The sequence below is a fragment of the Lynx rufus genome, unplaced genomic scaffold (genome assembly GCF_022079265.1).
Source record: "Lynx rufus isolate CCGP_SWC_20201006 ecotype Redwood Valley unplaced genomic scaffold, mLynRuf1.p SCAF_15, whole genome shotgun sequence".
In the NCBI taxonomy this organism is placed as follows: domain Eukaryota; kingdom Metazoa; phylum Chordata; class Mammalia; order Carnivora; family Felidae; genus Lynx; species Lynx rufus.
This window is the reverse complement of record NW_025814829.1, coordinates 41,428,363-41,442,924: the sequence shown is the minus strand read 5'-3', so window position 1 is coordinate 41,442,924 and position 14,562 is coordinate 41,428,363. Positions and strand designations below refer to the sequence as shown.

The window sequence follows — 14,562 nt, the reverse complement described above, 5'->3', positions numbered from 1 at the left end:
GTCACTGTCGACACAGGTGTGGAGTATCTAACAGGTATTGTTCAGTCTTGGGTTTCAGACGGAAAGCTTACCAATTAAATAAAAACAGTTATATTTTCCTATACAGGAAAATAGTTAACTTGAGAAAAATTTGAGATGGGTATTTTACTTTTAACAGTATTACAAAATTCATACATACACAATTCGGTTGAAAACAATCATACATTTTTCCCCCAATCACGTATGTTTTAAAAAGCATCTCTACAGTAATTTTATGCCTTCTTCCAATTGTTCAACAAAATTATTAGTTACTGACACTAGAATAGGTGGTTAATGAATGCTTTTTAAATGAACTGCATGCTTTGGCAAGAGAAGGAAACACAATGGGAAGAAGCTGATAGTGAAATTCATAAATATTCATTATTTGATGAGAAAGAAAGGGAACGGAGAGAGAATCTCAAGCAGGCTCTGCACTGTCAGCATAGAGCCCAATGTGGGACTTGATCCCATGAACTGTGAGACCATGCATGACCTGAGTGAAATCAAGAGTTGGATACTTAACCCACTGAGCCACCCAGCTTCTCTAATATATATATATATATATATATATATATATATATATATATATATATATATATTTTAAAAAATTTTTTTCAACGTTTTTATTTATTTTTGGGACAGACAGAGCATGAACGGGGGAGGGGCAGAGAGAGAGGGAGACACAGAATCGGAAACAGGCTCCAGGCTCCGAGCCATCAGCCCAGAGCCTGACGTGGGGCTCGAACTCACAGACCGTGAGATCGTGACCTGGCTGAAGTCGGACACTTAACCGACTGCGCCACCCAGGCGCCCCTCTAATATATTTTTTAAAAACTCACTAAGTGTTTCAGATACCATTATATATTATATACCAGGGAGAAGTACAATTGTATTCAATCTCAGAAAAATCAGTAAATATAGTATTTCACCATTTTAATTTGTATTACTTTGATTATTCATGAGAGAATACACTTTTTTCATGTTGGTTCAGCCTTCATGTTCTGGACTACATTTACTTGTTCATCAAGTGTTGAAGATACAATAATAAGAAAGAAAAAAAAAAAAAGACCCAGGCCTACCTTCATAGACCTTATATCTGAAAGGAGAGAGACATTAATTAGAATTTCACAAATAAATGTAAAATTGAAATGTACTAATGTGTAAGTATCTACTGCCTAGGGAAGTCTGAGAAGAAAGTAAAAACATAGTGGAGTCTGAGGAAAGTTTAGGTCTTAACTAAACCAGAGAAGGCAGGACAAGGGCCTTCTGGGTAGAGGAAATACCATGTGTCACCCTTTTGAGAGGTGGTGGCTTGCCATATTTGAGAAACCAGAGGGAGCAAAGGACAGAGAGCGATGGGAGAATTCATGGAAACCTTGGTGTAAGATGGTGCAGGAAAGCAGATAAGGACATAGTAGGACTTTTTGCTTCTTATCTTTAGTCCTAAGCAGGAGGAGAGACGGGTAGAAGGATCACTCATTCACTTAGTTCTCTGGGCCATTTAACCTGGGTCGTTTGACCATTTTGACCTTGGTTCTCTAGTCTCCAGAGGAGCTTGAGTCCCAGCACCAACAGACATCCAGTTCTGGGTACCTAATTGGGATCTTTGGAACTCTCTGCCAGAGTCTGTAATCCAAATTGCTTAATTTGGACTTCTGCTACTGGGGCCCTTGTATCCAAGATGGAATACTACCCCTTAGATGAATAATACCCCTTGACTGTGAGTTGTAACAAGGCTCAGGAGCTACAAAATGCCCCAGTTAAAGCTAGAACTATCACCGTGCCTACATGCTAGAGCCTCAACATCCTTGGTAATAAGTTCATATGTTGAGAAGACATGTTGAACAGTTAACCAATAAACACTTGTCCTTTTAGCTTGTCTAGATCCTATAAACCTCCTCACGTAACTCCTCTTTCTCACTCTGCCAAATGAGCCTTCTTGATTTTCAAGGACATTTTCTTTCCTTTTTTAAATTTATTAGAGAGAGAGAGAGAGAGAGAGAGAGAGAGAGAGAGAGAATCTTAAGCAGGCTCCACACTCAGCATGGAGTCCAATGTGGGGCTCAATCCCATGACCCTGGGATCATGACCTGAGTCAAAATCAAGAGTCAGACACTCAACTGACTGAGTCACCCAGGCGCCCGGGGACATTTTATCTCTAAAGCAACCTTCAAGCTTTGGAAAGTTCAGTGGTATCTTCCCCCTTCAACAATGTGAAACTGTTCTTTTGGATCTTCTTACAGACTTTAGAAAGTCTATCCTCTGACACAAGCAACCTTAACATTATCCACCATTTCTTGGGACTCCAGCAAAGTCTTTCTAAGGTCCATTGGTTCTAGAATTCTGGCTTTGTTCCTTCTGAATTTTTACATCACTTACAAATCCAGCCATGTTGTATGACTTGGGTTATTGTAATTGAACTTCCCCTACTCTTTTACCTACAACTGAACTGGCCCCTATTTGACTTTCCAGATTCATGTTCTCCATATTTCCATCCATGAAAGAATAGCCTCTAATTGTGTGTTTCTGTTAAACATTCAGTTTCTTTCCAACTCTCACTTTTCAGTTTGAAATCTCAGCCCTTGCTTTCCCCACTCTTCTAAACTCTTTTGTCCTTCAAGCGTAGGACTACTATTTATGGTTTTGCAGGCCATATTCTTTTACAGAGGGGCCTGGAAGGGGGCAAGCAGAAGCTAAAATCCAGCCACAAGCTTTGGTGCAGACCAACTTGAAGGGAAAATGTACATTTTTCCTAATTCTCCCTTCCAGAGTTGGCACTGTTTTATAATTAGTAGGCTCAGAGTGGTATCCTTTTTTTAATCTGCAGAAAGGCTGTAAATAAGCAAGCAATGGTTCCACCAAAGTCTAACTTAGTTGCTTACCTGGACATGTTTGCATATTGCATCTGGATACCTGTGTAGTGTCTCCTGGACAGGGGCGACCACTTTTAGACGGCACTGGATTGTTGCACAGCCGCTTTCGAGTCTTTTCACCTCCTCCACAAGAGGCAGAGCACTGGCCCCAACTATGCCAGCTTCCCCAACTTCCATCCACTGTGAACAAGAATGGAATGGTCAATATTAACCAATCAGTTTTAAAATCTACACATAGGGTAACCCTGCCTATACAACTCTCATTGTCAGATCTGAAATTATGGGGCTGCTGCAATAAGCACCAAATAAAATGCTTTACTTATTCTACTGGTCAGGAGTTGAGGGGCTCACCAGGACACATGTCAGTGTTGCATCTCTGGATCTGGGAGTCTGGCCCCCCACAAGCTCTTCCTCCGTTGGAGGGAGGAGGGTTATCACATGTGCGGTACCGCTGCATCTGTCCTCCGTTGCATGTCCGGCTGCATATTCCCCAGCCACTCCAAGGACTCCAGTTACCATGAGCTACAACAGAGAACCATCGGAGAGGTGTTAAACAATGACACTCATCCAAAAAGTATGGTAAGACTTTCCCCAGGAACTGAAAAGAAATACACAAATCTATAAATAGGAAACTTCCAAAGGCAGATTGTTTAGCTGTTGTGTTGACTAGAAACTGGGTGTACATTCCAGTGACTGTGAAATTCCATTTAGTATGTATCTGTCCAGTCTTACAGTGTTTCAGGAGCTGAAGGATATGAATGAGACAAGATCTCTGCTCTTGATGAGTCAAGACCATACAATCCAGATACAGTGGATTCAGATGCTACCAGGGTCTTAAAATCTAGCTTGGCGACTGAATTAAGGCAAAGAGACACCTGCTTGCCTCTGTAAAGATATCAACATCAATAACAGTGGGCATGTAAGGGTGCCCTTGTCCTTGCACTCTTCAGCTGGTCCTAGAGAGCAAATGAAATAGGGACACAGTCCTTGCCTATATAGATCAATTACATCTATGGCATTACACAGACACAATAGCAACTGTACGACACTTTGTTATTCTAAACCAAAGTTAGAGGAATCAAGTAACAGTATATTATAACTTTAAGGACTTGAGGCCATAATAAACCTTTTTTTTTAATGTTTATTTATTTTTGAGACAGAGAGAGACAGAGCATGAACGGGGGAGGAGCAGAGAGAGAGAGGGAGACACAGAATCCGAAGCAGGCTCCAGGCTCTGAGCTGTCAGCACAGAGCCCGACGCAGGGCTCGAACTCACGGACCGTGAGATCATGACCCGAGCCGAAGTCGGACGCTTAACCAACTGAGCCACCCAGGTGCCCCGAGGCCATAATAAACCTTTAAGAAAGTATAATGTTGACTCACTATTTCCAACACTCACTTGGACAGGGGTCATTATTGCAAAAATCGCTCTGGACATCACTCCCTTCACATCTGCTCCCTCCATGCTGTGGGACAGGATCAGAGCACTCCCTTGTTCTCTGTCTGGCACCTCCTCCACAGGACACAGTACAGGCACTCCAACTGGCCCAAGTGGTCCACTTGCCATCCACTGGATTAAGGAAAAACATATGTGCTTTGTTACTAATACTCTGGGCATTGTTAGGTTGGGTGATGTTCTTATTTCTTTTGAAGGTTTATTTATTTTTATTTTTTCCTCTAATTTTAATTTGAATTCCAGCTAGTAAATATACAATGCAATATTAGTTTCAGGTATAGAATTTAGCGATTCATCACTTACATACATCAGCCGGTGCTCATCACAACAAGTGCCCTCCTTAATCCTCATCACCTATTTAACCCATTCCCCCCACTCACCCACCTCCCCTCTGGAAACAATCATTTCGTTCTCTGCAGTTAAGAGTCTGTTTTCTGATTTGTCTCTCTTTTTTCTTTTTTACCCTTTGCTCATTTGTTTTGTTTTTTAAACTCCACATGAGTGAAATCATATGATATTTGTCTTTCTCTGACTGACCGATTTCAGTTAACATAATACTCTCTAGCTCCATCTATGCTGTTGCAAATGGCAAGATTTCATTCTTTTGAATGGCTAAGTAATATTCCATGGTGTGTGTGTATATGTGTGTATATATCCATTCATCAGTCGATGGACATTTGGGCTCTTTCCATAGTTTGGCTATTGTTGATAATGCTGCTATAAACATTGGGGTGCATGTGACCCTTTAAATCAGTGTTTATGTATCCTTTGGGTAAATACCTACTATCACAACCACTGGGGGTGATGTTCTTATTGACATTGATTCTTACTGACATGTTACCCAGATAATTTATTAAGGGTATAAACACTGTATGTCTCTTACCTGGACAGGGTCTTTCATTGCAAATCTGCATCTGTGTTTCTGCTCCATCACAGTAGGACCCATCAAATGATGGTGGTGGGTTATTACACAGTCTTGTTCTTATCTGGGCACCTTTACCGCAACTCTCGCTGCATGCACTCCAAGGCTGCCAAGTGCCCCATGCTCCATGAACTACAAATATCCCAAGAGACAGAGTTGCAAGTCACAGAACCATGTTTGTTAAACAAAATTATACAAGTAAATGAACTCAGTAATGAGTTAAATTAGCCTGGAATCTAAAACGACTGAAATTGAACCAAAGGAAACATAAATAATGTTCTTCCTTTCTGCTTCTGGTTAGATTTTCATGGGAAATAGTGTTTATAGGAAAATTCAGAAGGCTACCTAATGCCAAAATGAATGCTTACAATTATCCAAAGGGACTATTTTATTAAAATAGAATGGAATCAAACTACTATATGTAAACACAATCTAAGTTTAAAAATCCTAGATAAGTATTTGTTTGTGCTTTATGCTCTGGGGAAAGTGGAAGGAACCAGAAGCTTAGAAGCAAGGCTGTATGACAGGTCTAGATGCAATTATAGACAATATGAATGTTTCCACAAGGGTAACTTGGACTCTAGGCTCCGCACTGGGTGTGGGCTGAAACTCACGACCCTGAGTTCAAGACCTGACCTGTGATCGAGAGCTGGATGCTTAACTGACTGAGTCACCCTGGCGCCCCGATAACTTGGACTCTAGACTCAAGACCACATCTTTAAGCCTGATTCAGCTTCATGTTTAAAAATACACTTGGATCTTTCAACAACATGATGATTTGCACAGTTGTAGCTCTTTAAAAATTGTCTCCATTACATAATGTTCATGAATTAAAAGTTCTGAATAACACACTCACCTGCTTCCTAAACAACAACAAAAAATTGACCAGTAGTTTCCAAGAAGTGATACTAAAACCTTCCTTTTGGTTACTAACAGATGACAGCATCTACCCACAAGACTGAAACAACCTTATGTTTCCTACCAGGTGAATGGGCTAAGAATCAACATTATTGTTTCTCTTACATATAAGTCAGTATCAAGTCATATTTTTGTTTTTTAAAATTTTTTTTTTCAACGTTTATTTATTTTTGGGACAGAGAGAGACAGAGCATGAATGGGGGAGGGGCAGAGAGAGAGGGAGACACAGAATCGGAAACAGGCTCCAGGCTCTGAGCCATCAGCCCAGAGCCCGACGCGGGGCTCGAACTCACGGACTGCGAGATCGTGACCTGGCTGAAGTCGGACGCTTAACCGACTGCGCCACCCAGGCGCCCCGAGTCATATTTTTGTTTTAAGGGTACTTTCTAGATATGGAGCTCATAAAGTATGTTTTTGTGGTCATCCAGTTTAACCAAGGTATGAACCAAAATAGGGCCTTAAGGTTAGGGTCTAAAGATTCTATTAACAAACTCTATAAGACACCAAAAGAATAAATTGAAAACCAAGTAATGAAATTATAATTTGACTGCTTTGTTTACAAAGTACTTTAAAACACACCTAGGATTTTCTTTCAATTAACTATTTTCTAGTTGAGTTTACTACATATCCTTTGTACTTGGTAGACAGGCGAACACTGTCATACACATTTATTTTAGCTGACAAAAATTTGGACTAAAAAGTATTGGCTGAACCTAAAAAGAAAGAAGAAAGCCTTTAAATATAAGGCAGATATTACTCAAAACTACTTCTTTATTAATTCAGATTGCTGATGCTCATAGTCCTCATATATGGACTATGTCATTGAAAAAAGTCTGCTATTCTAATTATTTTAAGATATCCTATTTTCAAGGCTGGGGTTAACAAAAGCCCACACCTCTTATAAAGCCTTATAGCACAGATGCATTCTTTTATTGGAGATAATGTTTGGTGATTGGTTGATGTTTATTCATATATTGTCTGTGTAATTTCTTTTTTTCTCTTTTTAAAAAATGTTTATTTTGAGAGAGAGAAAGAGAGAAACTGAGTGGGGGAGGGGCAGAGAGAGAGGGAGAGAGGATCCCAAGCAGGCTCCACACTGTCAGCGCAGAGCCCGACATAGGGCTCGATCACAAACCGTGACATCATGACCTGAGCTGAAATCAAGAGTCAGATGCTTAACTGACTGAGCCACCCAGGTGTCCCTATAATTAGCTTTCTAATTCTTTTTTTTTTTTTTTTCAACGTTTATTTATTTTTGGGACAGAGAGAGACAGAGCATGAATGGGGGAGGGGCAGAGAGAGAGGGAGACACAGAATCGGAAACAGGCTCCAGGCTCTGAGCCATCAGCCCAGAGCCCGACGCGGGGCTCGAACTCACGGACCGCGAGATCGTGACCTGGCTGAAGTCGGACGCTTAACCGACTGCGCCACCCAGGCGCCCCTAGCTTTCTAATTCTTAAAGATTAAAAAAATAGTTTTAGCTTTGGTTTATTTAAGATTTCATGACAGTATTTTACTTTTGTAATGTAATGTAAGTTCTGAACTGCAAATCAAGATACGTAGGATCTAAGCAAATAGGCTTAGGAATCAGACAGACCTGGATTCAAATCCTTGATTCACGTTTTACTAGCCATGTAACATCAGGGAATTAATTATCATAATTATCATATCATATATTTCCTGAATCTTGGTTTCCTCATTTGTACAACAGGATGCAATACCCAATGTAGTGGATAACTGTTTCATTTTGGTTTTTCAGCATCCTCCCCCTTTTTTTTTTAAAACCAACTCAGCTAGGTATCTCTCCCAGTTAAACTCTGTGAGTTCAACTCTGAGTTTGTTCAGTGTGCTTATCAATATCTGAACTATATTACATCTGTTTATCATTCTATCTTGAACAATGAAAAAATGCCTTGAGCACAGAATGGGTGCTCAATAAATATCTGTTGGAGAAATGAATGGATAAGTGATGAATGAATGAATGACCAGATACTCTTCTACTCCATATAACTTGTTTTAGGCTGTCAAACAAGGAGCCCTGCCTGTTACAATGCGGGTAAGTCACTCAAGCTGGTTATCCAAGTATCTGGACTTAGTTGAGTTTAGAGGTGAGCATGAGTCCCAAACAAAATCAAACAGGGCTCTTTTTCAGAGGTTGATAGGAAATCTGAGGGAGAGAGAGCAAGACTCTTTGTTTCTTAGGCCTTGGGTTACAAGGCTCCTGTGAGCTACTAGCTGCCAGCAGTCATTTTTTCCACTGCATGGAAAGAGTTTAATGGACAATAAAGCCAAAGAGAGGTGAGCAAAGATGAGAGATGGAAAACATGCTAGTAAAAACACTGGCCAAATCCTTGAATTCAGTCATACCTGAAAGTAGAATTTTCTACTTAAGCTCATTCAAGTTTGGTTTCTGTCACTTTAAGCTGAAAGAGCCCTAAAATACCTATGGTGAGGGGTTGTTTTACAAAGTCAAACAACGTGTACTTAAAGCACCTACCACGGTTCCCAGAACACACAGGTATTTAGTGAATGGCTGCTATTATCATCTTAGCCCTCACTCATTGTGTGTTTTTGGGAAAGTCTTTAAATATCCTAGACTTCATTTTTCTTGCCTGAAATGAATGGCTACATTAGATTTTAAGGTCCTTATTACTTCTAAAATTCTATGACGGTAAATACTTACATTTTCTCTACATGATTAAAAATACACCACAGTTTGTGGAACCAATAGATGGTCAATTAAGTCAGGGATTTTACTTAACATTGATTAATACCATATCTTTCATAAGCTTGTATCAGTGAGACATAATTAAGAACACAGGGAATGGATATATTCCAGGGTAGAGGCCATAACATATTTTTATAACAACAAAAAAAAAGGTAAGTATAACCCCTTTATAGGAGTTAAAAATAGAATAGTTTTGCTCATCAGTGGATTCTCACCTGGGCAGGGCCTAATGTTGCACATGATTATTTCTACTGCATTCCCTTCACATGGCCGCCCACCATATTGAGCTGATGGGTTACTGCAAGTTCTGGTCCTGGTTCTGTTGCCACGTCCACAACTCCGTGTGCATTCTTCCCAAGGGCTCCATTCTGACCAGCTACCATCCACTACACACAGGTAAAACATCGTCAACACGAAGACAACCCATAGTTAGCTAACAGAAATGGATATCTATCAAACATGTGCCTATCCACTGAATATAGAGATGTACCTGGACACAGCTTACGTTGACAGTTTCGCATTTCTGAATCTGACCCTTGGCAAGGCTTCCCACCATTGGCCGGAAAGGGGTTGTTGCACAGACGACTCCTCTTCTGGATGCCTTTGCCACAGGTGACACTGCAGGATCTCCATGTAGACCACTGGGAATACCCACCGTGAACTGCAAATAAAACATTGTACTTTGTCTCTGTGATGGTAAAAAAAAAAAGAAAGCTATAAATTGCATTTTATTAACACGCTGGGTCTAGAGCTGGATCTGTGATTGCTGAGAAATTGCTTATGGATGCTCCCCTCTTTGGTAAAATTAAAATCCACGCAGGAGAGAAAAATTTCAGATAATTAACTGGAGTTTCTTCCCAGTTCCAATACTGACTCATGTGGATATGGCTGCCAGAAGAGTTAGAGATCAAGAAGTTTAAATACTGTTTACCTTTTGATATACCATTCTTTAAAGAAAAATAAATGCATGATTTCTGAGAATAAATGTGACTTAGGTTTGAATCAAAACTTCAGTTTGGGATTTTGAATTATTGGCTTGGTATTTTACTGCTCTAACTGAATATTGTTTCAGTCCCTTCAGTTGGTAAATTGTGATGTGATTTTTGTTCTAGCTCCACAGTCTAGAAGTGTCTTCAGGGTCCAGGAGACTTGGACTAAGATGCTTAAGAGTTTTTACGATTTGGGTCACCCCAGGTGATACTTAATATGAATGTCCCTCTGATCACACTCACCCTGGACTGTGACTGGCACCCTGACAAGGACAGAACCCATCAAGTTTCGAGCAACACATTCATATTCAGATGTATCTTCTTTTTGAGCAGCAGCAATATGTAAGGAGTTGTTGGACAACATGTTAACTCGGTCATCCCAGGGAATAGAGTGCCCTTGACGAGACCATGTAATGGTTGGATGAGGCTCTCCAGTTGCCTGACAATTCAATATGACTTTGCCACCAGCATGAATAACAGTTTCTACTGGTTCAAGAGTAATAATAGGAGGACCTACAGAAAAAAGCACATAGTGTTTTCTTAGTTTTTGTGAAGCTATGTTAACATTTTTATCAATATATATAGTAACATTTTTAAAAAAATTAGGCTGATTTGTTTATAAAACACTGTAGCTGCTCAACTACTAACGATGCAGTTGCCATTGACAGATTTTTCAGTATCATAGCTCTGTTTTATTTATGAAATGTCCAAAATTTTAAATCCCTGAACAGATTAGCCTATATCATGGGTTCTGCAGTCATACTTGCTGTATACTTAAATTCAAATTCTGCTTCTGTTCCTTAGGACCTCTTTGAGCCTTTGTATCCTTCAGAGAATTCTTGTTAGATTCCTCTAAGATGAGATAAGCCTAGCTCTTTGACAGGGTAAGTACATAATATTATTAGTACTATTGTTATCATTGTTTTTGTCTGTGTTTTACATGGCAAGCTCTCACTTCTTTCCCTTACATCACTTCTGAGGTAATGAGTCATTATTAACTTATCCTTTCATAACTGGTCATCATTCATTTATTCAATAAACATGTATCGAGAGCCTACTATTTGCCAGGCATTGTGTTAGATGCTGAGGATACAGAGATAATAGATATAACTTCTAGCCTCAAGGAATTCACAGTCCACGGATAAGACAAGTAAGTAACTATAATTATTTAGCTGTTCTATAATATCATTGTAGGATTTTGTAATGGAATAGGTAGAATAATATTTAGTATAGAGTAGGTAAACGTGTGGTAATATGGATGCATAAACAATAGTGACTTAATAGAACAAACAGAGGCAATCACTGAAAATGGAGAGGAAAAGGAAGACATTCAAGAATCATTAGGAAAGTAGAAATAACAGAACTTTGTCATTGACTTGAGAGGAACTGATAACTACAGGATTTTGACTTGGACAATATAGAAGAACATAGGAGGAAGAACAAATTTGTTTGGACATTGTAAGGAATGATAATTCATATCCATTTAGAACTATTGAGTTTGTGGTGTCTGTGGGACATTCATGTAGAGATGTCTAGATGGTAAGAGAATGTTAATATCTGCAGCTCAGAATAGAGATATAGGCTAGAAATACAGATCTATGAGTCTTTCATGAGTGGATAAGATGGCTTTAGAAGTGGGGCGCCTGGGTGGCGCAGTCGGTTGGGCGTCCGACTTCAGCCAGGTCACGATCTCGCGGTCCGTGAGTTTGAGCCCCGCGTCGGGCTCTGGGCTGATGGCTCGGAGCCTGGAGCCTGTTTCCGATTCTGTGTCTCCCTCTCTCTCTGCCCCTCCCCCGTTCATGCTCTGTCTCTCTCTGTCCCAAAAATAAATAAAAACGTTGAAAAAAAAAAATTAAAAAAAAAAAAAAAAAAGATGGCTTTAGAAGTGATTCTAAAAGGAGAGGAAGAAGACCAAAGACATAAACTATGACAGCATCATTATTTAAGAGATGAACAGAAGACAAGCCATAAAATGATACTAATAACAGATCACTGAAGGAGGAAGAAAATCAAGAGAGAATGGTATCCTGGTAACCAAAGGAAGGAGTTTCAAGAAGGAGGGAGAGGTTAATACTAGTAGATCAGAGTAGATCAGAGCTGCTCAAGTGAAGTCAGGAAAAAATGTAAAAGGAGCTATATATAGCTGCTGGTAGGATGTTTATTCTAGTCTACAGTGTCAAGCAAGATAGAATATGAAAAATTTCATGAAGAAGAAGAAGCTTGAAGTGGATTTTCAGAAATGGTAAGATTATATATAGGAGAAGGGAGTCTACTTGGAGACAAGGAAATAGCATGGAGATGGATTTAGCTTTGAAAGGATGATTCACCCTCGAAAGCAGCAACATACAAGGTTTTAAACATTTAGTTAATCAGGGCTCACATCTGAATACAGGTTAGCAGAGAGGAGCCTGTGTATTCTTGAAGGATGAAAGCTGTGTTTTTGTGGGATTGAAATGAATGGTAGAATAATTTGCTCAATGAGAGGTAATGAATATCAGATAATTCAGGGTGATGGTTCTGTTTTAGATGGAGAAATATATCTGGAATAATAGAACATAAAGCAAAATAGAAGTAAAATGTGTTTTATTATGACCATACCACCATTTTATGTAAATATGTTATTGACATGCTGTCTTTTACAAAAGTAGTTACTTCATATGAGGTTTGAATCTCTCAGTATCATTAGTGCATTATTCATATATATGCCCACATCGTCCTACTCAATTACCTTCTTATTTGATATTTATATTAACTTTAGGAACTTTCAGGGCTGGGGCTTTTATTTTTCTCCTAGTGTTCAAATTACATTATGTGTTCAGTAAACTGTTGCTGAATACATTAAATGCCTCAGATTAATCACTCAACACTAAAATGATAACATAATGATTAAATGAGCTCATCTGCTCCCTCGATTATGGTCAAAGAAAGTGTCAAATAAAACTCGGAATCTTAATTTTAATACCATATTTGAACATTTCCAATTGCCCATAAGGCTATAAGTTAACTCAACAATAAAATTCCATATGTACATCTTTCAAGGGTGAATTAATTCTACCAGTCACATAATGATCAGTTAAATACAAGTACTTTATCTAAATGAAAACATTGCTTCTGGTGCTTTAATCTTAATTTTAAACAAATTATATTTTGGTTTTTTAATATGCCTCATTTATTTAAATCAACTTATTGTCTATAGATGTAGATGAGCTAATCTAATGCAGACTTTCTTAAACCAATCAGTGGAACACTCTTCCAGGAAAGATTAATCGATGTGATGCCCTACTTACATTCACCCAACAAGGAGGGAAGGAAGGTTTCATGGAAATAACATTTATTTGGGAAACATGGCATGTTATATCCTCCTCTTGCTGAGTTATAACACATCAATATATTAACATTTCAGGAATGATCTGCAGTAAAGAAATCTGGTGATTAAGCAGGGCTTGGCATATAGTAGGTTCTCTTTATATGTTTGATAAATGAATGAACTTCGTTTAATCTATTTTTTCCCAGACTTGTTTGACCATGGAACTCTAGTTTTTTCCTAATAACATCTCACAAGGCTATTGTTTGATAAATAAGTACTTTGATAAAACACTGTCTTAGCAAGAAATGGAAACAACCTGTCTAGTGATGGATAAATGGATAAAGAAAATGAGTCTATATATGTTTAATGGAATGTTATCTAGCAATAAGAAGAAGGAAATACTATTTGCAACAACATGGATGGACTTCGAGGGCATTATGATAAACTAATTAAGCCAGACAGAGACAGAAAAATAGTATATGGTATCACTTGGATGTGAAATCTAAAAAAAAAAAAAAAAAAAAAAATCCATAGAAACAGAGTCAATTGGGGGAAATGGGTGATATTGATCTAAGGATACAAATGTTCAGTTATAAGACAAATAGGTTCTGAGGATCTAATATATAGCATGGTGACTATAGTTAATAATACTGTATACTTGAAATTTATAAAGTGAGGAGATCTTAAGTGTTCTCATCAAAACCAAAAAATGGTAACTGAAGTCATGGATGTGTTATGTTAATTAGCTCGATTGGGGCAATCATTTCACAGTGTATATGTATATCAAATTTTGACATTGTACATTTTAAATATGTACAATTTTATTTATCAATTAGATGCCAATAAAGCTGGGGGAAAACACTGTTTTAGATATTTACTAAAAATTAAGTGCTGAAGTCTCAAAAAGATTTTAAAAAGTTAAAGTCTTAGATAATAGTAGTTTAGCAATAGCTGCTAGTAAATGCTAGTATATAGCGTCTCTTGATAGTGAATGAAGAAAATATAAATTTATACCATTAAATACTGAGCTTACTCACAAAATAAGTTTATTCACTGAAATTCTCAACCCAGTGATGCTATCCTCAGGTCAGTTCTAAAGTCATTCTGGAGACTATCCAGTGGGTTCTGAGGTTCTACGCCCTGGAGTTTTTCATGTTTTTCTAATTCTGAAAGATCTGTCTTCTGTATAACTGAGGGGTTTCATCATGAGCATGATAGTCCTGCCCAGTACACACATTTATTTCATGGAAGATTGACAGCCATCAACCTAGAACACTTTTGAGTTCACTTGTATTAGTCTTTCCTTTTAATACATATTTTTAAAGTGCCACAAAATGACGTTTTGTAAGCA

At 38.5% G+C, this 14,562-nt stretch overlaps 1 protein-coding gene across 1 annotated transcript in view; it reads right to left on the bottom strand.

Moving 5' to 3' along the window:
- The window catches only part of HMCN1 (hemicentin 1), a 465,916-nt gene that overhangs the window by 32,533 nt on the left and 418,821 nt on the right, over positions 1–14,562 (bottom strand). Inside the window, exons 87-93 of the mRNA XM_047077306.1 lie at positions 10,148–10,417; positions 9,406–9,576; positions 9,131–9,301; positions 5,231–5,401; positions 4,291–4,461; positions 3,243–3,413; positions 2,901–3,071 (exon numbers count right to left, since the gene is read on the bottom strand). Coding sequence (XP_046933262.1) covers positions 2,901–3,071; positions 3,243–3,413; positions 4,291–4,461; positions 5,231–5,401; positions 9,131–9,301; positions 9,406–9,576; positions 10,148–10,417 — 1,296 coding nt within the window. The remainder of the gene's footprint in view (positions 1–2,900; positions 3,072–3,242; positions 3,414–4,290; positions 4,462–5,230; positions 5,402–9,130; positions 9,302–9,405; positions 9,577–10,147; positions 10,418–14,562) is intronic.